This window comes from Diabrotica undecimpunctata, chromosome 7, assembly GCF_040954645.1.
Source record: "Diabrotica undecimpunctata isolate CICGRU chromosome 7, icDiaUnde3, whole genome shotgun sequence".
Lineage (NCBI taxonomy): Eukaryota > Metazoa > Arthropoda > Insecta > Coleoptera > Chrysomelidae > Diabrotica > Diabrotica undecimpunctata.
This window is the reverse complement of record NC_092809.1, coordinates 25,037,817-25,063,100: the sequence shown is the minus strand read 5'-3', so window position 1 is coordinate 25,063,100 and position 25,284 is coordinate 25,037,817. Positions and strand designations below refer to the sequence as shown.

The 25,284-nt window shown below is 33.6% G+C and overlaps 1 protein-coding gene across 1 annotated transcript in view; it reads left to right on the top strand.

Annotated features, from left to right (window-relative positions):
• The window catches only part of LOC140445082 (fatty acid synthase-like), a 124,665-nt gene that overhangs the window by 16,024 nt on the left and 83,357 nt on the right, over nucleotides 1-25,284 (top strand). The window contains exons 4-8 of the mRNA XM_072536888.1: nucleotides 697-982; nucleotides 3,585-3,865; nucleotides 5,735-5,973; nucleotides 19,198-19,478; nucleotides 23,272-23,615. Coding sequence (XP_072392989.1) covers nucleotides 697-982; nucleotides 3,585-3,865; nucleotides 5,735-5,973; nucleotides 19,198-19,478; nucleotides 23,272-23,615 — 1,431 coding nt within the window. The remainder of the gene's footprint in view (nucleotides 1-696; nucleotides 983-3,584; nucleotides 3,866-5,734; nucleotides 5,974-19,197; nucleotides 19,479-23,271; nucleotides 23,616-25,284) is intronic.

Genomic DNA, 25,284 nt, shown 5'->3' with positions numbered 1-25,284 from the left:
AATTATCTCGTTTATTAGTAACTTTACACATGAATGTACATAGGTTCGTAGTCGTAGGTTCCTTCCTGTTTATGGCTTGCTGCTGATGGCGTCACCGTCTAGGGTTCGTTAGGCCTAGGACCTTAAATATTGATTTCAGCGAAAAAACGAAAGAAATCTAAATTGTATAAAATATAATTCTTCCATTTTTGTTTATGTACATTTATGTCGTAAAGGTAATATTAGACGAGATAATTCGAAAATTATACTTTTCTCATTCCAATCCAGTATTTTTTCCCTTAACTCGGAAAGTTTCGATCGCATGAAAAAATTTGTGCAACAATTTCAGTCCTCACCATTTTTGTCGAAAAGTTGAAAATGGAGGAGATATTGAGCAAAAATGGTTCTCTTTTTTCATTTTAAGATTTAAGACGGCGGTTATCGCAGTGTTTGGATATAGTCGCGATGGTAAATGTACACCACTAATGACATCAGGCCCCCTAAAGGTTAAAATAATAAAATTTGGGGCAGCTCGGCATGTAAGGTTATGCCTATTTTGTCTAACTTGACTGGACTATAGCTACTATAAAAATAATTTAACAATACCAGTGTCAATAACACTAAATAATGCATACCTACACATATTTCGAAATTTAGAAAAAGTCTTCTTAGCACAATTGTAATATACCTACTCAAAGAAAATTTTATTTTTTGTAGGAGTGTATGTTGGAATAGCTAATTTTGGCAAACAAGAAGAATTCAAAGCGCTACCCAATACGGGTGGTTACACCAATATCGGTCTTAATTTATCCATGGCCGCGAACAGAATATCATACTGTTTTGATTTTAAAGGTCCAAGTTTTGTGTTAGATACAGCATGTTCAAGTTCTACTTATGCGTTTGTCTGTGCCATCAAAGATATGATGTTAGGAGAAACTGACGGTGCTATAGTATGTGGTACACATTTAATTCAACATCCTTTTGAAACAGCTGAGTTTATGAGGTAATGGTGAATTTAAACTTAAGCTTATTTTAATATAACATTCAATTTACTATCACTTTTCAAAAATTGCATATTTTGTTTTTTCTATCAATCATAACCTAAATCATAACCTATTGGAGCTTTTGTCAGTTCTTCTATCAGGTGCGGCCCATACGAATGGTAAATGCTCTCTTAGCATTCTTAGCAACGACGCCAAGATTAAAACGGGACACTGACATTAATGATTTGACTGAAATAAAATTGATATCTGATATCTCATGGTTTACTGTCATTAGTATATAATTATTTTTATGTGGGTGTATCGTTCGTGTTTTTGAAAAAGGTAAAGTAGAGATATGTTATGACTTTAAGAGTTTTTTATGGTGTTATATTTATTATTACTTAAATCAGATTGAAATATATTTTATTAAGTTCTGTGTATTTTTGACGTGACAACGTCTTAAATTAGGTTGTGGCTCGGAGTCACTCATGAAAAAGTGTAACGCCCGCTCACGTCTGTTACGATAAGTCACCGAACAAGAGAGAGGCCCGCCGGACCGGCGAATGCCTTGCGTCTCAGTCAACTACGTTAAAAGGAACAACCATCGACTTGACTTTCGCAAGACACATGACAGCAGAAACACTTCCTTTCATTTCATATTTCTCCTATCATCTTCCTATCCTCAACAAAATCACTCAAATAGAAATTAGTTAAGTTTAAGTTTACATGTACAATGTTTTAGTAAACAAAATATATTTCTATAGTTAAAATTTGTGCAATTCTTATTTTCATTCAATTCCTTGTTCCTATTGTGCAATTTAATAATATTCATATCAATAAATATTCTACCGAGAAAAAGACGTTGTCACGTAAAATCTTCGCCTGTAAAACCGACTTTACAGGCAACTGATTTTTTTTTGTCATTGACTGCGTTGGTATTTCTTTTTATTTCTATTGATTCGTATATCTCCCTCTTCTATTTGTTTTGTTCGGTTTTTAAAATTTTGATGTTTACGAAGTCAAATCTATATCGGGCAAACCAGTCAACTGCTTCAATCCAGAATTCGTTCTCACAAATATGACAAGAAAAACGTCACTGCACTCACAAAACATGAAAATGAGAAGAAATATAAAGTTCTTTCATCCATCCTGATGCAATCCATCAGGATGGATGAAAGAACAATAGGCTGGGTTCAGTAAAACAGGGATATGTCCCCTGAATGAGGGTATCTTCACAGAGAGTAACTTCTTGCCATCATATGGGATGGTGCCTACACCAGCAAATTATTAGCCTACCGAAAACAACAGAAACATTTTAAGAGTGGAGCAAGCTAGAATTATGGAGAATCCACAGAAAATTCTAGAACATTTCACACATGTCAACGACAATTTGTCTGCAAACACAGTCGCATTGACAAAAATAGAACCTGAAAGTTCTATATTGCTTTCTCCTGAAGAAGTAAGGCCGTTTCCAAAAGCAGGCCGGAAGAACAGACAAACTGCTATTTTAACCGAGACTCTGATAAAAGATGAACTAGCGGAAGAAAGAAGAATATGATAGAAAAGAAAGGTCCACATAAATGAAAAACAAGAAAAACATCTAACCAAAAGAGAGACATCAAGAACACGAAAATTAGGGATGCTGAAAAAATTATTCTCCGGGAAGAAAGCCCGATTCCATCTACGTCTGCTATTGGAATCTGAGAATGGAATTGAGTGTTTAGTATGTGAAGAGCCCTATCGAAATAGCACTAGAGGTGATAACTGAGTACAATGCACCCTTTGCAGCAGATCGGCTAACATCAAATGCATGAATTAAAGTAATATCACTTTTTTCATATGCATCAATTGTGAATCAGATAATGATTTGTGAGTTTTGTTTTTAATTGTTAGATTTTATTCAAAATAAACGTGAAAAATTGAATCTGCATATGTTTTTGGATTGTTTTACTATTATTACCCTTATATCACTAAAAAAATATTGAGTCAACTGACCCCAGGCCGTTAGTCAACTAAACCCGCACCCGAGAGTAGTTGACTTATTTTGCACGGCAGTCAAAATTTGTTTAAAACTTTTTTCTACGGAGAATTGGAATTAATTGAAAATGTATGTACAATACCTGAAGGAGAATAGAACCAGCTGACATACTTGAATTTAATAGTATGCAAAAAATAAATCAGTAAAAATTATTTACTGAAAAAATAAGTCAACAAACTCCGGTCTCCCCTACTGTACATGTACTTTGCCATTTTTCTTTATTATTATTGGATCTATTATTTTGACTAAATATTTGTTTATTTTTTACAACGCAATGAAACCGTCAGGAATGGGAGAAATGTGACCGACCCTTAAAAAAAAAAATGAAAAATATGTATAAAAAAATATTTTTTTCTTCAGTTTGGCTGGAACAAATTGCATCAACAGGATATCTAAAATTTAAACTTTTTCTAGCATTTGATCTACATAATGTAATTTGTTATCATATTTATTCATCTCAAACATTATATCTTTTATAATCGTAGTCCATTGAAATTTTTAAAACTTTTATTTTTCAACACTTATATTAAAAAAAATTATTTATGTATGAATTTAGATTTTTTGAAACACCTTTTTTTACATAGGTTAAATATGTTATCGCCAGAAGGAAAATGTAAGGTTTATGCAACTGACCGGAACGGATATGTTCGAGCAGAAAGTATAGTTTCTTACTTCTTACAAAGACAAAGTAAAAGTAGAAGAATATATGCCACAGTTCTTGGAGCTAAATCTACTGTCGATGGTTACAAGAAAGAAGGAATTACATTCCCTTCTTCCGAAGAACAATATGTTTTAATGAAAGAATTGTACGAGTCTGTAAATATCGATCCAAATGAAATTGAGTTTGTTGAGGCACATGGTACTGGTAAGTATGTGTGTTTTCCTGTTTCCTGATAAGCTTCAACCAAATGTTAGAATTGATTCTAAAGAACGTATTATTTCTCTTTATTTTTTCTCATCGCTAGTTATATTAAGACATGAAACATTATCGTACTCGCTATAAAATGTTTAGGGACAAGTTAAATAATAAACCACCGGGTCATATCTACTGCTAATAATTTCTCGGATACAATTATCTGTGGTACAGTGGAAAGATACAGATTGTCGAATGTGTCAATAAAGCTTAGTCTATAAGTAACAGAATTTAGGTAGGATATATATACCTGCGTTCACATGCATTAACACAAAATCAGCATGTAACAGGCACCATGATGTTGTCTACATAACTTTGAGCATCAAAATTACACTGGAATTGTACACAGTCCATTTGATATTTTAAACAAATTTCGAATGAAATAATCGCAGACTTACCATGTAATTGATCAACTTTCTGAAAGGCAATAATTAACTATCCCTCTATACATAGGACACCATCGACTACAACTTAAAAGTACAGCTTTTTAAAGTCCAAACTATAAATTAAAATGATGTCTTTTGTAATAGTCCATTAGATAAAGCCAATGTACCCCTCTTCTGTATCTTAAATTATATTTCTCTTTACGTACTATCTCATCACTAAGCCACACTCATTTGTCATTCTCAGATCATTAAACAGACACTAACGATATGTGGACCATGATGTTAGGCTAAGAGAACGCGAAGTTTGTTCTGATATAGAGCATTTTACTTTTACAACTTTCCACGGTTCTCATATGAATTTTCCAGTCGAAACTTATGAAAACTCAACGGTAATTTCATCAATTCCATCAACTGGTAATTTATTTTATTAAGCAGTATGTTGAACTATTATTATAAATCTAATTTATTATCTTTATTTATTATAAAATGTTCTAACACTTAGTTTATTAGTTTTTATTTAATTTATATATAATCTTACACTAATATTCGAATTTATATTTTTTATTTCCGCGTTACAATTCAAACTCGGCTCGATACAATTATTCTTTTCAGACTAGCTCTTACAATGAAAATTCCTCTATATATACTTATTAACCGTTGTTCTGAGATTCCCTAGAATTCGGCCGTGGTGACCCTTCCTGAATTTTCTCGAATGTCATCGAAATCAGACAGGTTTTTATTGGAGAGGACGCGTGGATATTTACCTACTAAAAAATACTTGTTAGAAAAATATGTTTACAGCTTAGTGTATGAGTCATACTTATCGTAACAATATATATATATATATATATATATATATATATATATATATATATATATATATATATATATAAATATAAATATATATATTCATCTGATCGGCCTATGGTGGAGCAGTACGGCAAGAGATAAAAGCTTGCGGATCGGTGATACTCCTCCATAGATCCCTACCGGAAGGGCGTACCGCCTAAAATACCGGTATATATATATATATATATATATATATATATATATATATATATATATTCCGTGATAATTCACAGTTTTATTATTCTATTACAGTAAATTGTTTTTAGAAGATAGCGATATATTATTTTATCCCCATTATTTGTTCCTAACTAAACCATTAGGGATGAATCTCAAAAATTAAAAAAGCGTAGACCTATTACATACCGAAAAAATATTTTCCAAATTTCTTATTAACTTTTCTTATTTCTTTGTTTGTTGTACTTCAATTCTTGTTGTTTTACATGTGTAATTGCATTGATTTGGGTACAATTATGCGTTCTACGCATTTTCTACTTTCCCATAATATCCGATCTTCTACCGTGTATTTGTTTGACTTAATTTGTTTTGTAATCAGATTTAAAATATTTTAAATATTGAATCTTCTAAGGTACCCTAACTGGTGATGTAGTTGAATGCGAAGCTCTCACAAAACACTACTGCCAAAAGAGAACAAAGCCTCTACTTATTGGAGCTGTTAAATCTAATATGGGCCATTCAGAAATTGTGTCAGGACTGTGTTCGTTAACAAAAGCTATTATTGCTATGGAAACAGGTATTATTCCAGCAAATCTTCATACTGAATCCATAGATAATTCTTTACCTGGAATAAAAGATAACACAATTAAGGTAAACATGATTATTTCTATCTTATATGCATATCGTAATTTACTAATAAATAAAACAGTTACACTCATCTTTTGTTTTTTTTTAATTCACACTTAGCCGGATAAGAATGTCAAAATTGCCGTATACAGCGGCAAAACTTGACCCCAAATTTTGGGGCAATGTTCGGCATCACGCAAACTAAAGATTGACCAAATTATGCCTAAAAGATTGACACATAACCTCAAAGTTCCATAATACGTCTAAAATCGTTTGTAGATTAAATGTTTTTTGTGCTCTATAAAACTATTTAAACCAAAATGAGAGTTGACGGGAAATTCAAATTGATTTGAGAGTTTGAAAATTTTAAACGCCTATCAAAAAATAACCAAAACTATGGATCGTTCTAAAATATATATATGATGTACGATCACCAAAGCTATGTTCCAGAATTTTTTCAGAATTTTTAAAGTTTTGCCCTCTTTCGCCGTTATTAAGTTCCATTTTTAGTTGGAGATGCTCTTATCCTTTAGAAGTTATTTTAGTAAATAGCTGTAAAATCAATACTTTAAATTTGGACCTCAGATGAACCATTTTGAATCCTTAGAACCAGAGTTATGGTGATTTAAAAGATGAAAATCTAATTAGAACCGTCGCGTCGGTCCTCCGGCATTTTCACAGTTTTTGAGTTATACCTTTAGATAGAGAGGCGCTTAAAATTAAATAAAAGGCTCTTAAAATTCATTTGAGCCATCAGTTAACATTAACACCTTTAATTTAGACTCCGAATGAACGATTTTGGACTCTTAGAACCTGAGTTATGATGATTTAAAAAACGAAAATCTGGTTGGAATCCTCGGTTTTCCTGATATTTCAACGTTTTTTGCTAGTTTGTGTTATATTTCTGGTTAATTATTATTTAACTAACTTTTTTTAAAAACTAAAATCAAGAACTAACACGCACTGACATTGAAAACTAGAAAAACTAAATGTAATAAATGTATCAGATCCTATAAATATCTATAGATACTTCATCAACGCTAAAAAATTATAACTTAATTTTTGAGTTATTTTGAGTACTGAATACTGCTACCTCGGAATTAAAAGACTTTAGCGAAAAATCGAAAACATTTTTTCTTAAATTGATGTTTGAAATTCAACATGTCGTGTGAAAGCAATAAGTTCTATAAGATAAAATATATTTCAGATTTTAAAAAATAGCAAAATCTTTCTATTTATTGGTGTATTAATTTTTGATGCATTTTGCTTAGTGGTTCTAATCACCAAATCTTGGGTTCAACTTAAGGTCTTGATTTTAATGTTTGAAAAAAGTTGGTTGAATAATAAATTGGCGAAATATCCGGAAAACCAAATGTCCTAACCAGATTTTCGCCTTTTAACTCGTTATAACTCCAGTTTTAAGACTCCAAAATCGTTCACTTGCTGGTCTAAATTAAAGGTGTTGATGTCAACTAATGGCTCAAATGATTTTTAAAAGAGTGGCTCTCTAACTAAAGGTATAACTAAAAAACGGCTAAAAAATGGTGAAAACGCCGGAGAACCGACGCGAAGGTTCCAATCAGATTTTCGTCTTTCAAATAAACATAACTCTGGCTGTAAGAGTCCAAAATGATTTATCTGGGGTTTATCTTACCAAAAAGAGTGAGCATGTAACTCAAAAAACGGTGAAAAACAGTAAAAAACCGGGTTTTTCCATTTTTAGCTGCCTTATACCACCATAAAAATTTTGCAAAAAATTCAGGAACATAGTTTTAGTGATCACACATCATATCATATAGTTTTTGAGCTTTCCATATTCTTTGTAATTTATTATAGGCGTTTAAAATTTTCAAACGCTCAAATCAATTTGAATTTCTCGCCAATTCTCTTTGTGTTATGGCGAGTTATGGCCAAAAAACGATTTTTGACGTTTTATGAAATTTTGAGGCTACGTGTTAATATTTTGTGCTAACATTTGGTGAATATTCAACTTCTGTGATTCCCTACAATACCCCAAAATGTGGGATTAAGTTTTCGCTGGGGCATTTTTGACATTGTTATATTTAACATAAATTTCAATACACTTTATTACGATATCTTTATATATGATAATTTACATTCTTGGGATTTACATCTCATATTATTGACATATTCACAAAATATAAACCAATTTTTATTAACTGTAATTATTGTAGAATTTCACTATGTGTGAGAGTGATTCATCGTTTAAACGCTGAATATTCTCAAATTTAAATGTACACAGCGGCCCTCGAAAACTACCCGTTTTCTTAATTGCAATTTGCGTTTTCTTATAAAAAATTACACAATATATAAGTAGTATATTTATTTGTGCTTCTCTATAGAAAAACTGACCAGAAGTTGTCGTACAGTGTAGCCAATTCTTGTTCACAAGTAGTAATTATGGTCATACAAAACCAGTATTCTTCCACGCAGCGATTATTACCGTCATAAAAATACCAAAAAACATGATTTTTTCAATAGTAAAAATTATGCACAAAATTGTAATTAAATAAATTTTATTTATATGTTCCGTTTAGTTACATATTTAAATTTATAAAATAAAAATCGATATTTTAAAACAATATTTTTCAATCTTTTGGCAACTTTGGAATTAGCGACGGAACTCCGTTTCAATTCCGACCCACAGAAAGCCGTAAAACTAGTTTTTATCGAGCAAGTGCCCATCAACAATAGTTCATTTACATTGGCATTTCTGAGGGTAGGGCATGTGTTACATTTTGTGAATATATTTCATGCGATAAGTTTGTGTTATTGATAAAACGTGTTATTGATAATACGAGTGTTATAGTTTGTCGTTTTATAGTAAATTTTTAGTTATATTCTGTGATTATTTGGTTTGAGTTTTATTGGAGTTGGACGAAAAACCGAGTTGTTCCAAGAGAAGACGGCCAAATTCTGATATTGATTCCAAAAATGAAAAGCCGCAAAAGAGACGGAAAATGTTAACGTCCGAAGAGAAGTTAATGATACGAAACGTTTATGAAGGAATTGTCGGCAGAAAAATGGAATTAAATGTTAGCCAAGCGGTCGACATTTGTAGCAGTTCAACAAAAGTATCCGTTAGCTGTATTTACGTGTACTTAAAAATACATCGGAAAATAAAAAGCAAGAAAAAGGTAAAACTAGAGGTAGGAAAAGGATTGTTTTGGATGACGAGACAAGGAATATTATACGTCGAAAAATTCATTCATTTTATTTTCGGAGTGAAATTCCAACACTGAAAAATATTTCTCAAGAGCTCGAAAACGATGACTCCTTACCCAAGATATCTCGTAGAGTCTTAATCAGGACCATGCGCGAAATGAACTTTCGATATGTAAAACTCAGCAGAAAAAGTATGCTATTAGAAAAAAATAAAATTATTGCGTGGAGAAGAAAATATTTAGAAGAAATATGCAAAATTCGCAGCACTGGACGCAGAATATGTTATTTGGATGAAACCTGGATTAACGAAGGCCATACAGTTGGAAAAGTTTGGCAAGATTTAAATGTCAAAAGTAAACGCGAAGCATTTATAGAAGGCTGATCTACAGGAATAAAAGCTCTATCAGGAAAGAGACGGCGTTTAATCATCACCCATACAGGAAGTGATACAGGGTTTCTTGATGATGGTTTTCTTCAACTTGAGTCGAAAAAACAGGTGATTATGAAAGAAATTGAAAGAAAGGATTCAAGAATGGCTTACAGAAAAGGGGATTGCATACGAAGAATCAATGCTCAAAATTTAGCTACTTGACATTGCACAGTTAAGGAAAAGTGAATATCTTAAATATGCTGTAGATGAAACTGCAAAAGATTACGGTGTCAAAGTTCTGCGTCTACCACCTTATCATTGCGAACTTAATCCCATTGAACTTATCTGGGCGCAAGTGAAGGGAGAATTAGCAAGCAATAACAAAACGTTCAAATTTAACGAAATTAAGAAACTTTTGATTCAAGCAATCCTCCATGTAATTCCAGAGAAATGGGCTAAATGTATAGGCCACATAATTAAAGAAGAACATCGTATGTGGGAACTTGACACTCATATCGAAGTTTTACTAGAGCCAATTATAATTACACCAGGTGGTGAAGATAATGACAGCGATAGCAGCACTGCATCTTCAGATTTAGACAGCGAATAATATTTTCTAATAGTTTAATACGAACATCAGCATAAAAAAATCAAAAACAAAAAAAAACGAGAAGAACATAGTAAGTGTGTATAGTGTTTGTGTTTAAATAGAATAGTACAATGTTTTGTTATCTACATCAAACATTATTTTTATTTTGTTTTTATAGAATTTTATTTTGTTTTATAGGATTTTATTTTGTTTTGTTTTATACTGTTTAAGGGTTTTGTTCATTTTATTTAATAAGACAATATGGCTCTTGGCGAACATCCATTTAAAAAAAGTAACGCGAATTATGAATGTTCTTGGGAAAAACACTTTTTTAAAAACTGAACTTCACAATTAAAACTTTTATTTCGACTTACAAAGATTTTAGTAACAACAATAATAATTTAAATCAGACTATATTTTAAATCAGACTTTTAATTAATCAGACTTTTAATTAATCAGACTGAAAAATATTGATTTTTACATGGTGTTTTTATAATTTATTAATTGCTGATCTTGCTGTTCAATACGTCGCAATTTAGTCCAGAATGTTCAAGCGGTAGCCTCGTGTTATAATCCACGTGGTGGAACTTACTGGATGGTAGCGGTCATTGTACTGTAACTACTCCATCCCCTGAAGAAGTTTTGTGAGGGACGAACAGAACTGTTGAGTTGGCCTCTTCTGGAGTTTCGTCGCTAGAGTTGGGTTTTTTGTTGTTTTTTTTATACCTGTAACATATATAGAGGCAGATTATTGTAATAAAGATATATAAAGGAGTCATCCAAAAATGGTTATGGCTATGGTTCCATAATTTCGGGTTAATTGTCTCTAGATGTTCCTCTTCCTTAGAGAGTTCATGCAGTTTGTCTAAGGGGATGTGATCTATCCTTAATGGTTTGAATTTAATCGCTGTTTGAATATCTATGGTCCTTATTTTGGGAAGCATTAGCGGTTGCTCTGGGATGGTTGTCCTTGAATTTATGTAACTCTGGATTGGGGTTTTGAATTCGCACCTTGGCGGAAGATTGATGAGATAAGTTCCTTTTAGGCCCAAAATTTTTGTTGTAGAACATCGAGTTGTAATTTTGGTTGATTCGGGGAATATTCCTATATAGTGGGCGTCTGATAATCTTTGAATGATGACATCTCGAGTTTGGACGGGGGTGTATTGGCAAGAAGCTTCTTGGGTGCTCAACTGCAGGATTTGTTTGATACAATCATCAGTTTTCGTTGCTTCTAGTATTGTTTCCTCTTGGCAAAGATATCTTGTGTCGATTCGGGCACATGGTTCTTCCAAATATTGAAAGGATTTTTCGTTTATGAGGAGATATGGTTCCGGAGGAATGATTGTAGTAGAATTTGCGGTAGGTATAGGAAATAAATGATAATAAGTAAAGGAATCAGGGTGTAGGACAGGAAAATGAAGGATAAATATAATAGTACGGTTTGAATAATAGGCATCTACTTTGATGATGTCGTAGTACTTTAGGATGTCCTCTTCTTCGATGTACACAAGTTGGTCTGCCTTGTGGTGTTCCAGCATTTTATTGATGATCCATTTTATTTCGTCTTTCTTGATCACACTGTTATGGAGAGTGTTTACACGAGAAAAGGTAATGGCTTCTTCTAAGTCATTAAGTAACTGAAGTATAATTTGAAGGGTCAAATTTAATTGGTCCAGAACATTCCTTGCTTGCAAATAATGATTGAAGTCAAAAATGAATGTATTGAGATTCGTGCTGATATTATTTACTTCTTCTGCTATTATTTCTTGGTTATGTGTTAGTAATGTGATAGTTTCGTTGAACTCTTTTATAATCTTCTTGTTCAAGCTAATGTGACGATTAAGATGATTTATAAGATTTTCCTGATTCGTCTGTAAGGTTTCTATAGCATTGTTGTATTTTTCTGCGTCATCTTGATCTAGGTTTCCAGAAATTGCTTTGATAATGCTTCCTATTCCATTAATTAACCCTCTTTCTGTTCTGCTATAGGGGTAAATTGTTGAGAATTTTTCTTGAGCTGATTTTAATTGATATCTAAGAGCTTGGTCGAAATTTTGTAAACTGCTAAAATACGGATGGCTAAGTCCATTTTGAATTGCTGTGGTCACTGCAACGTACTGGGTTTCAATTCTGTCTAATTCTTCCTTTATTGGTAGTAGTTTGAAAAGGTGTATAAAATCGTGTGTACTAGTATGAATCTTTGCTTGTCCCAGGTTGAGGGGAATTATTCCTGGGTTGTCTTTCAGGTCCTTGATCTTCACTTCCTCTCCCGTCGTCAGGGTGATCCTGTGGGGAAGGTTCAGAATTAGTTTTTGATTTAGGTTGGTGTTTTATGTTTTTCTTGTGAACTGTAGTTTTTGATGTTTTTACAGTCACTTCGTTATTTCTTTTTATATGTTTTGCGGAATATCGCGGAAGTAATTTATTTCTGGTAACTGTTTTCCGTGTGTAGATTTTTGTACTTGGTTTATACGTAATAGGGTCTTGTCTCGATTTATTTCTATTTTCAATGACTTTATTTTTATTCTCTTGTATTTGCTGGTTTACTTCCTTGTATAATTCCTTTGTTATCTCTCTATGATTTTGGATATAATTGTTCAGTATTACTTTCTGTATGTCAACGTCAAAGGGATCTTTTGCGTCGATATGTCCGTTTAATATGTCGATGGGTCTTAACTTCGTTGCTGAATGTATGGAATTATTGTACCCAATTATAGCGTATAGCATTTGTTCTTTAATCGAGAGTTTTGCTTTGGTGTTCCTTAGGATTCGAAGATGTTCGATTAACGTAGAATGAAATCTCTCAATCATCCCGTTGGATTGCGGATTCTCTGGTGTTGTATAGTGGATTGAGATTTTATGAGAGTCTACAAATTCTTGTATTACTCCATTTTTAAATTCCGTACCATTATCGGCTACTATCATTGTTGGGAGTCCATGATGTGTTATAAAAATCAATAGGGCGTTGAGTACATTGATTGCGTTTCCTCCATTTATTGGGTAGGCTTGCCCATATTTCGAAAATGCGTCTATTATGGTTAGAAACTTCTGTCCATCAGCCTGGAATAAATCAATGTGAACTATTTCCAGTGGTTTAGTGGGAGTTGGTGTAACCATAAATTTTGGTTTGGGAGGAAGTCTGTCGTATTTATTTTCTTGACATATATCGCAAAAATTTATGATATCTTCTATGTCCTTCTTCATATTAGGCCAGTAATATCGTTTCCTTATTTGATTTTCTGTTTCAGCTATTCCTCTATGGTTCGTTTTTCCTTCATGATAGTTTTTTATAATCTCTTTTTGTTGTTCTTCTAGGTTAACATCTTCCAATAAAAGATTGCACTTTACTAAGTCATATGCGTTGTGTTTAAAAGTTTTCCTGATAATTTCGCAAATTTCTGCAAAAATTTCTTCTTCTGCTTCAAATAAAATTGCATACTTCTTCTTCGGGTTGAGGTGTTCCTTAAAAATTTTTATGGTATCAGCTTTTAACTGATCTTTCGACAGCTGGATATGATAACGTCTTTTATTCGGAAAGGTTTGTATAATTGCTGGAGGTCGTGGATTGTAGTTGACGATTTTGACTATAATTTGGTTATTGTAGAAGTTAAGTGGTTTTTCCGAAATAGGTATACCAAGAATTGGGTTTTCTACTGCTGTATGTATTGTTTCATTTCCGTCTTCGTCCATGTTTTGATCTTCGTTTTCGACAGTGCCTTCCGGGATGTTTTGATCTTCGTTTTCAACAGTATCTTCTGGGATGTTTTCTGGAATTAATTCTGTTGCTTTTTCTTCTACAATCTCGTCGATTATTCGATCTGCATCTGGATTATTAGTCGTTGACCATCCATCGTCTTCCATGTCTACTAAATCATTAAAGACTTCCTTAATTTGTGAATCGATGTCCTTAGTTTCCTTTGTGTGTATTTCGATTCGAGACAGTGCGTCCGCATTTGTATTAGCTTTGCCTTTTTTGTAAATTACTTCGTAGTCAAATTCTTCTAATTTCAATCTCCAACGTACTAGTTTGGAGTTGGGTTCCTTTAGGGAGAATAGATATTGCAAAGGACGGTGGTTTGAAAGTATTTTAAATTTTCTTCCAAATAGGTAAGGTCGAAAATACTTAGTTGCCCACACCATTGCTAACATTTCCTTTTCTATTGTGGAGTACTTGGTTTCGGTTTCATTTAGTGTCCTGGAAGCAAAGGCAATTGGTTTATCACTGCCAACTGGTCCTTGAGAAAGTACTGCACCGATAGCGAAGTTACTGGCATCTGTTGTGAGGTTAAACGGTTTGGAAAAATCTGGATATTGCAATAACGGCTCATTCATTAATAATTTCCTGCATGTTTCAAAGCATTCTACGAATTCGGGTGTATGTTCGATCTTTGCATCTTTTTTCAGGCATCTTGTTAGAGGTTTCGTGATTTTTGCGAAGTCTCGAATAAACTTTCTGTAATATCCCAGTAGTCCAAGAAATCCTCTTATTTCTTTTGCTGTTTTCGGTATTGGGTATTTTTCTATTGCTTCAATTTTCGCTGGATTCGGTTTTATGCCTTCTTGTGTGACTACGTGTCCTAGAAAATTAACTTGTTTTTTTAAGAATTCGCATTTGTCGACTTGGATTTTTAGTCGGGCTTCTCTTAGTCGTTGAAATACTTTTGTGAGATTTACTATGTGTTCCTGTAGTGATGTTGAATATACTATTACGTCGTCCATATAGACGAGGCATATTTCTCCTTGAAGTCCCTTCAATACGTTGTCCATCATACGTTGGAACGTGGACGGAGCGTTCTTAAGTCCAAAAGGCATTCTTAAATATTCATAGTGTCCATTTTCCACATTAAATGCTGTTTTGGGAATGTCTTCTTCAGCCATCTCGATTTGGTGAAATCCGCTTGCTAAGTCGAGGGTCGTAAAATATTGACATCTTCCCAATTTGTCCAAAATATCGCTAATGTGAGGAATTCTGTATCGGTCGTCAATTGTCTTCTCGTTGACCTTTCTATAATCTACTACTATTCTCCACTTTATTTTACCGGATGAATCTGGTTTCTTTGCCACGACCCAAATAGGCGAGGACCATGGCGATTGACTTGGTCGAATGATCCCTTGCTCTAACATTGAAGAGATTTGTTTCTTTACTTCTTCCTTGTGCACATACGGATACCGGTATGATTTCGTATATACGGGCTCCTCATCCTTGGTTCTGATGTGGTGTTTAACTTCGTTAGTAAAGCTGAGAGGAGTGTCTGGTTGGTGAAATATATCGGAGAATTTTCGGCATAGGTGGCGAACTTGTTCCTCTTCTTCTTCGTTAAGATGTTCGGTTTTAATTAAGTCGTCGATATCTTGTCTGTAGTCTGGTCCGGAGGTTGTTTCCATGGAATATATATGGAAATCTTGGATGTCTATTTGATTGCTTTCGAGTGGTTCCATAAGAGAAAGATGAATGGGGTCTGACGTGAAGTTGGCAATTTCGGTCCAGGCAAGGTGGTTCTCGGCGTTAGTAAGGGCTTCTCGTACTACAACGCCTTGTACTTTTTGGGTAGGAATAATGATGGTTCCTTTTTCTTCTTTGACAGGAATTTTCACTTGGCTAATAGAATTTGCTTCCAAATGAATGGAATAAAATTGTGTTTTATTTGTTTCGTAATATTTAATGGGGATTGTAGAATCTTTTGTAACTAGAAGCGATTTAGGGAAGTTTAATTGGGCTTCGAAGAGTTTTAGATTGTCGAGGCCAATAAGACCATCGAAAGTTTTGTGAAACTTAAAGAGGTAAAATTTCATTTTGCTGTCAGAATTAAATTCTGAAAATGATGGGATTTCGGCACAATATTTTTGGGAATAGTTTTGAAAAATTGATGTGACGACAAAGGGTTCATGTTTTATGTAACTTGGAAAATATGAAGAAGCTATTTCTGGGTTAAGAAATGACTTTGTGGATCCTGTATCGATTAAAAGTCGTAAAGAAGGCTTAGAGATTTCGATGTAGGGTAGCTCCTTCTTGTCGGGAAATGAATGAAGTTCAATTACGTTCCGATTGCTTCTGGTGGGTCCTCTCGAAAATTTACGTTTTCTTCGTATTCGGTTGGTTGATTTTCGTATGTATCTTGTAGAAAATTGTCGTATTCAGGTTCGTAGTAATCATTGTAGTTGGCATTCTCTTCTTGCTCATCTCCGTGGCATTGTATATTGTAAAGTTCTTCTACGGTGAATTTTGGCTGTGCTCGGTAATTTGGTGTAAAATTTGGACGGCCTCTGGTCGTGGTTTCTGATATTCCACTCATAGGTGTTGGTCTAGACTGTTTTGACTGTCCAGGTTTAGGTGCCCATACATTTGACTGGTTCTGGGTCCTGAATGCTGGAGGGTTTGAATTTTGTCTAAATTGATCGAAGTTTTGTTGCCGATGTGGTTGCTGAAATTGATTCCGCGGATAGAATTGTCTCATTGATTGCTGCCATCGTGGAGGTGCAAAATTTGTCTGTTGGTACAATGGTTTTTGGATCTGTACAGGCATCTGCTGTCTCTGAGGTCGGCGTTCTTGATAATTTTCACTTCTTCCTGATGTTGAAGGTTGACTTATTTGATTTTTTTGAAGATATCGAACATTATTTTCTTCCTGTACGTACTGTATTGCCGTGGCTAAACTTCCTGGTCTCATTGCTCTGATAACAGAGCCCATTGGTTCTCGTAGGCCTGCTAAGAATGTTGTAAGAGCTTGTTGACGGAAAAATTCTTGTTTGCTCCTTTTAATATCGGCATTTATGGTATGTAATTCTAGGTAATTATTAATACAGCTTAAAAGTCCCATGATTTTTTCGTAAAAATGCATAATAGATTCTGTTGAGCCTTGTCTTAAATTTACTAGATCCCTTGTAAGCGAATTTTCGTCTCTCTGGTCTCCAAAATTTTGAATTAATGCGTTTTTTATTTCGTCCCAACTTTCGCATCCATATACAGATATAACTTCCTTGGCTCTACCTGTTAATTTACTGATAATACCATGAAGCAAAAATTTGTTTTGTATATTAGCTGCATTAAGTCTGTCATAATAATGGTTTAGAAGTATTGTAGAAACTTTAATAAATTCATGTAATTCATTTGGATTTCCGTCAAAATTTGGAAGAATGCATAAATTTTTAACGTCAAATTGTGGAACTGCCATATTTTAAAAATTTTCAATATAATATATAGTCAATAGTCAAATCGGTATAGTAATTTTCAATAATCAATATATAAATATATCAATCTTAATCTACTTATTTTCTATCTATTAATCTCTATGTTTATTAATATATAGTATTTATTAAGCTATTCAATTTTGTCTAAATCTGACTCTAAAGTCAATCTAAGGACTTAGAGGAGATATTTTTAAATTACTTTAATCTTTGTTAATCTATTCAAATCTTTGTTTTATTTATCTTCTAATTTAGCTCTGATTCAATCTAAGGACTCAGAGGAGTCTGATTTATTAAGAATTCTTTCAAAATCTAATCTTCTTAATTCTAAGTAATAATAAAATCGCTTACAGGATAAAGACGATGCCGATGTGCATTCCTTTGCTCCTGAAGGCTTCTTCCAAATTCTAATTCTCTAATTCCCTCGGGTGAACTCTGCAGACGGTTTCCCTGGGGCTGGTTCTTGGAACAGTGGACAAACACTTAAAAGTGACGAGGATCTATAAAGACTCTTCCACTATCCTACTGACTGCGCCAATTATGAATGTTCTTGGGAAAAACACTTTTTTAAAAACTGAACTTCGCAATTAAAACTTTTATTTCGACTTACAAAGATTTTAGTAACAACAATAATAATTTAAATCAGACTATATTTTAAATCAGACTTTTAATTAATCAGACTTTTAATTAATCAGACTGAAAAATATTGATTTTTACATGGTGTTTTTATAATTTATTAATTGCTGATCTTGCTGTTCAATACGTCGCAATTTAGTCCAGAATGTTCAAGCGGTAGCCTCGTGTTATAATCCACGTGGTGGAACTTACTGGATGGTAGCGGTCATTGTACTGTAACTCGCGCCACAAGACATACCTCTGGGGTGGTCTGGAAACTGTCTTAAAATTTGTTTTAAAAAAATTTCATTGTGTAACTCTTTAAGGACGGGTCACGTCAAAAGACGTTTTAGCGTAACTTCCGCGACAGCCGGTTGGTATCAGTAAACTTTCTGCAAAATTACTTGTTTTTTATAGCTTTTTGTTTGTGGCATTCTGTATTTTTATGGGAATGTAGGGAATGAGCCACAAAATATTTATTCATATGTTTATATATTGACGTTTCGATCTCTATATCCAGAGACCGTTTTCAATTATACAAATGATAGTAATATTTATTTTCTATGGCTTTTCGCTTTTCGTTCTGTATTTTTAGAAATAATGTTGGGAATAAGCCACAATATATTTATTCAAATGTTTAGTTTACGGACGTTTCGATCTCTATAAAGAGACCGTTTTCAAACATACAAATGACAGATATATTTATTTTTCTATAGCTTCTTGTTTGTGGCATTCTGTATTTTTAGGGAGAAGGTTGGAAATAAGCCACAATATATCTATTTAAATGTTTAATACACTGACGTTTCGATCTTTATTCCGTTTTTAAAGATAGAAAAAAAAAGGAAATAAACAATATAGGATTATAAAAATATATAATAATAAACAAATAAAATAAATATAACTATCATTTATATCTTTGAAAGCGGTCTTTGGATATAGAGATCGAAAGGTCAGTAAAAACTTGTAAATAAATATATTGTGGCCTATTTCGAACATTAATATTTGAAAAATAAAATATAATTAAGGTTAAAATAAAAGTAAGTGTACGTCACTGGATTTTTATACGTCTTTCCGCATTTCTGCGCCTTTAAACGATGAATCACTCTCTCAAATAGTGAAATTATACCATAGAGGTAATTATTTTCTTTTGAAATCGTTCTTTAATTACCATTGTTGATTAAATATATCTTCTTTTCCAGATCAATAACTTTAAGTATTTTATTGCATAGTATTGTGTTAAAATAATATTTATACAAATATCTATATCTTATGAACCCAAGATTTAACATAAATATTTCAGGTAGTTACGAAAAATACTAAATTTACCGGTGGACGTATTGGAGTAAATTGTTTTGGATTCGGAGGAGCAAATACACACATCATTATAGATTCCAATAAAAGGGAAAAATCCGCCATAAAACAAAAACGTCCTAAAAACCGTTTAGTCCAGGTATCAGGAAGGACAGAAGAAGCAGTTTTACATTTTTTGGAAGGCGTTGAAAAGAACCAAGATGATTCAGAATTTTTAGCAATGGTAGACGAGATTCATAAGCTTAATCTAGATGGACACAATTATAGGGGGTTTGTATTTTTTATTGTATGACTTTATTAATTAAACAGTGCTGAAATTAAAAAAAATATCGATTACTGAGACCTCAAAAATGTTTTAGAACTCGTTTGCCGTGTTCATTCTCAATCTGCCATCGCATTTTCCCTATCACTTACAGATTTTTCACAAATCGCCATCTAACTTCTGTACAAAAAGACAGGTCTGCTATAGTGGCAATGCTTAATAAATGAAAATATTAAGACGGAGAAAATAGAAAAAATCATTGGTTACGAGTTTAAAACTGACTCTATTTTAATTCTCTACAACCATTACACAAATTAATATACTATAGCTACCGTCCTATAGCACTTCTCAGTTGCTGCTATAAACTGCTGGAACGACTTATCCTAAACCGAATAGGCCCACAAATTCTTGAAAATATCCTACTCGAACAAGCAGCTTTCATACCTAATCGAAGCTGCGCAGATCAGGTCCTAAGTCTAACTACGCATATAGAAGCAGGCTTCCAAAAGCAATAAAAGACGGCTGTAGTCTTTGTGGATTTGACAGCTGCCTACGACACAGTATGGAAGGAGGGACTCTTCTATAAACTAACCAAACTAATCTCATGCCAAAGAATATTGCAACTAATAAACAACATGCTCTCTGATCGATACTTCCAGGTAATCCACGGTAATGACATAAGCAAAGAGAGAAAATTAAATAATGGACTATCCCAAGGATCAGTCCTTGCTCCGATGCTTTTCAACTTATATATATATATATATATATATATATATATATATATATATATATATATATATATATATATATATATATATATATATCGGATCTACCTGACACTGATGGAAGAAAGTTTGGGTAGGCTGACGACCTAGCAATAACAGTACAACACAAACAGTTTGAAATTACTCAAAACGTGCTGACAAACGATCTCAACAAACTATATGAATATTTCACAAAATGGCGCCTGATACCCAACTTAAATAAAACTGAGGTAAGCTGTTTTCACCTCAATAACAAACAGGCAAACCAAAAATTAGAGGTCAAAATGAGAAATGTAACACTAAACTACCAACCCTACCCAAAATATCTGGGGGTTACCTTGGACAGGACTCTCTCGTTTAAAAAACATCTACAAATAACTGCACAAAAAATAAATAGTAGAAATAACCTTATTCAGAATCTTTGTGGTACCAATTGGGGCGCATCTGCGGACACACTACGAACATCTGTGCTAAGTTTGGTTTATTCTGTGGCAGAGTACTGTGCACCGGTCTGGCTAAATAGTCGTCATGTGAAAATAGTTGATACGCAGCTTAATATAGCAATGAGAATGATTAGCAGCTGTATCAAGACTACTCCACTATATTGGCTTCCGATCCTTGGCCATATTCCTCCGCCTATTCTACGAAGACAAAAGGCCTTGATAACGAAGTATTCGAAATTAAATAGCAACTGGCAACTACCAATCCATGAAGACATCCCGAGTTTAGCAGCAAACCGACTCCCATCCAGAAAACCACCCATAAGAACATCCCAACAGCTAACAGCAGATGATTTCAATATTACCTCCAGATGGCGCACGCTCTGGACTGAGGAAGCCCCACCTGAAGTATCCAACCTAATTGACCCAGTCCAAATGCCTGATGGCTTCGACCAGCCACGTAACATATGGAAGAGCCTAAACCGAATTAGAACGGGACATGCAGTATGCGCACACAACCTACATAAATGGGGAAAACAGCCTACCTCCAGCTGCGACTGTGGAGCTCCAGATCAAACCATCCAACACATAGTGGAGACATGTGAATTGAGGGCATATCGAGGGGACCCAAAAGACTTTTTCAAAACTACGCCCGCAAGCCTTAAATGGATAGCTCAACTTGACTTAAAGATATAACCTTATCTGTTTGTATTATCTTGTATTTTATCTGTATTTTGTCTATGTTCGTTTTTATATAATCTTATGTTTGTATTTTTGAATTATGTACTTACGTTTTTTACAATTATTATTGTATTTACTCCATGTATTGAGCCATACGCTAAATAAATAAATAACAAATTAATATAATAAAATGTTACACTTGCCATTAAGTAAAAAAAAGTCATCTTTTTTGAGTTTTTAGATATAGATTCCGCTTGATTACAGTTTCTCTTGAGGTTCTAGAGATACTTAGCCATCATAGTAGTATACCACCTGCCTTAATAACGTTGCTCCATTAATTTAATATCTTAATAGAACCTTGTAACCTCGGAAACCTTTTTTGGATGGTGCTAGAAAGGTCACCAATGGAGACACTGCGGACGGCAGCCAGATGGTTGGTGAAGTCGTGGGTTCGAAACTAGCTTTTGGAACCGGGAATGGGTCCAACAGACGAAATAAGTAAATATAGGATAGGAGATATTAGAAAAGATACAGAAATAAACAAAAAGATAGATCTTAACTTTTTGGGTTCAAGGAGAAAATTAAGAAACCTTAGAAACGAAAAAGAGATAAGGAAAGATATTTAGGTTCTGAGACCAAATCCAAGGAAAGATTCAACAGTAAATTATTAAATAAATTTGGTCAACACACTATATAAACAAATAATAAATATATTAGGTGGACTCCGTCCACCTACTTATCTACGAAACTTAATCAGCCTGATCTTTCTTCTGGTCGAAGGTATAATAATTATTTAATGCACAGTTTAAATTATCAGCGAAGAGAGCCTGATAGTCTTTAATAGTATTCAACTAAAGCTGATATAAATCTCTCTTTGCTGTTTATGGGCTTATCTCGAGATAACGTAATAGGGGGTGATTTTCACAATTTTTTTTTACAAAAAAAGGGACTAACTTTATTTTAGAGTAATTCACTTAGTTTTGATGCTACAAACTTGTTAGAAAACAAAAATAAAACTTTTAAAACACTTTAAAAAAGTTTTAATGTGTTGTCACCGAAAAGTACTTAATTTTTTGGTTCTTTAACGTTGATATATTTGATTTGGAATTTGACAAATAAGAACCTAGTTTTCATGAGATACAACTCTGCTTTTGGGTCTACAGACTTCATAAATACACCACTTTTAACGTCATAATTACCAGTATCATAAATAGCTGATTAGCTACGTAAATAATAAAATAGCATTAGATACTGAGATAAAATTATATTGATATCTAAAGGAAATATTAATGTAAGTATTACACAGAGATATTATAAATGAGAGAAGATGCGTAAATAATCATCAAATGGTTTTGAGTCTCAGTGATTAAGGAAGATGGGTGGAGGCGCCGTAAAGTGCTCTATATAGTTGTTCCACTATTGATCATTTCCACAAATCAAGAAAGAAACTAAACAAGCACCTAAATTTTTTTCTTTAAAATGGGATAGACGAACTTTTCCAAAAATTTTACAATTGAGTAAAATTATAACGTTAAAATTTTACTCCTAGATTTAAAATTTAACAAAAAAAAATTTAGGTATCATTATACCGAGATGAAATCCAAAGTGTATCTGCGACTGAATGATAATTTGATTGGTGCGAAATAGTGTTTTGCAGCTCGGTGCGATAGATATATTATTTCTTAAATACCTTCTTAGTTTATAAAACGAGAAAAAATTAGTTGCTCTTTATGAGTTGCAATTTTTTAACAATAAATTTTTATTTATGTATATAAATTTTATAAAACATTTAATTTTACTTTAGTCTCGGAAAACAAGGAAAAACTACATGAAGAAAATAGAGCAATGAAGAAAATTTTTGTTATTTAAATGAAACTAAATATTCTAAACTATAATTCAATAATATTTTATTCTAGGTATATAGTCTTGGGAGATCGCCCGACTAAAGAAGTTGAACGATATAATAAACAACGTCCAATATGGTTTGTATACACTGGTATGGGATCACAGTGGAATAAAATGGGCAAACACTTATTGAATATCCCTGTTTTTAAAAACACCATCGACCGTTGTGCTAAAGTGTTAGCGCCTTATGGGGTCGATTTAATAAATATTATAACAAGTGAGCATCCATCAGTATTCGACGACATTGTTAACTGTTTTTGTGCTATAGGCTGTGTAGAAATTGCTTTAACGGACGTTTTGCACTCACTAAACATTTATCCCGATGGAATGTGTGGTCATTCTCTAGGAGAAGTTGGTGAGTATTTGTTATTTATTATTTGATGAATATTTATCGTAAAAAGATATTTGTGTTCCAAATAAACAATATCAATTTGTTGAAACTATAAAATAACAAACGTTGGTCTAATCAAAAAGCAAATCCAGAAAAAAAATGGGATAATAATGATTGCAAATATGAAGTGGAAGAGAGCCCTTCAAACAGATAGAGAACTATGGCTTACAAGGCGTCAGGCTGATAGGGTCACCAATCAGAATAAATGAGAGAGAAGTCGAAACCGTATGCAGACATCTAAAGAATGGCAAATCACCTGGCCCCGGAAATGTAGCTCCGGAACTCATTAAACATGGACCCAAAATACTAATTCAACGACTACGACAACTTTTCCAGGAATGCATAAATAAACATGAAATACCTGAGGAATGGAAAGAATCGCATATGAGCACCATCCATAAAAAGGGAGATAAATCGAAACCTAAAAACTATAGAGGAATTGCAGTTACTAGTAGTATTAGCAGAATATATGGGAAAATAATAAAAAATCGAATAGAAGAAGAATACCAAGATATGGAAGCCGAAGAACAGGCTGGTTTTCGTGCAGGTCGATCTACAATAGACCATGTCTTCTCTATTACTCAGATAATTGAAAAGAAAGTTGCTCGTGGCCAAGAAGTTCATCTGACGTTCGTAGACCTTAGGAAAGCATATGATAGTATCCCGCTTGATAAATTATGGGAGGCACTGGGGAAAACAAATATAAATATAGAATTGATTGAAGCAGTAAAAAAGTTGTACTACCAACAAACAACAAGAATTAAAACAGGAAATCTGATAACACCGGGATTCAAAGTGACTAAAGGACTAAGACAAGGATGCTGTATATCCCCAACATTATTCAAAATATACCTCGAAGGAGCACTCAACAAATGGAAGAAAAAATGTACGAATATGGACATACCACTAATAGACTTAACTTTGTACACTCTGTGCTTTGCGGATGACCAGGTCATCATCGCACAGGACTCTGAAGACCTTAGTTACATGATGCGAAAACTATTAGAAGAGTTTACAGAGTGGGGTTTGGAAGTGAATATGGAAAAAACTGAGTACATGAGTATCGGAGGAGATCGACATAACCTTCTCGTAGAGGAAAATCAAGAGATCAAACTATGTGATAACTACAAATACCTAGGAGTAAAGATCACTCAAGACGGAAAATTAGATGCAGCCATTAAGGAACGAAATACACAGGGAAGGAAAGGCATAGCCTTATTAAACAGCGTACTGTGGGAAAAAAACATCTCTAAAGACAATAAAAGAAGAATATACAACACCATAATAAAAAGTATCACAACATATGGATGCGAAGTGTGGCCCCTAAAAGACAGATCAGAGAAAATGCTTAGAGCAACAGAAATAGACTTCTGGCGCCGCTCGGCGGGAATCTCCAGACGCGACAGAATAACAAACGAGAGAGTCCGAGAAATCATGGGGGTTACACATAATATTGTTGATGACATCAAAACGACACAACTCAGATGGTACGGACACGTAAGGAGAATGCCGGAGAATAGAATACCAAGACAAATTCTTGAATGGCAACCAAGAGGTAGGCGAAGACCAAGAAGGCCTAGAAGAAGTTGGAGAGAAGGAGTCGATAAAGAAATCAGAGAAAGAGAACTGGAGG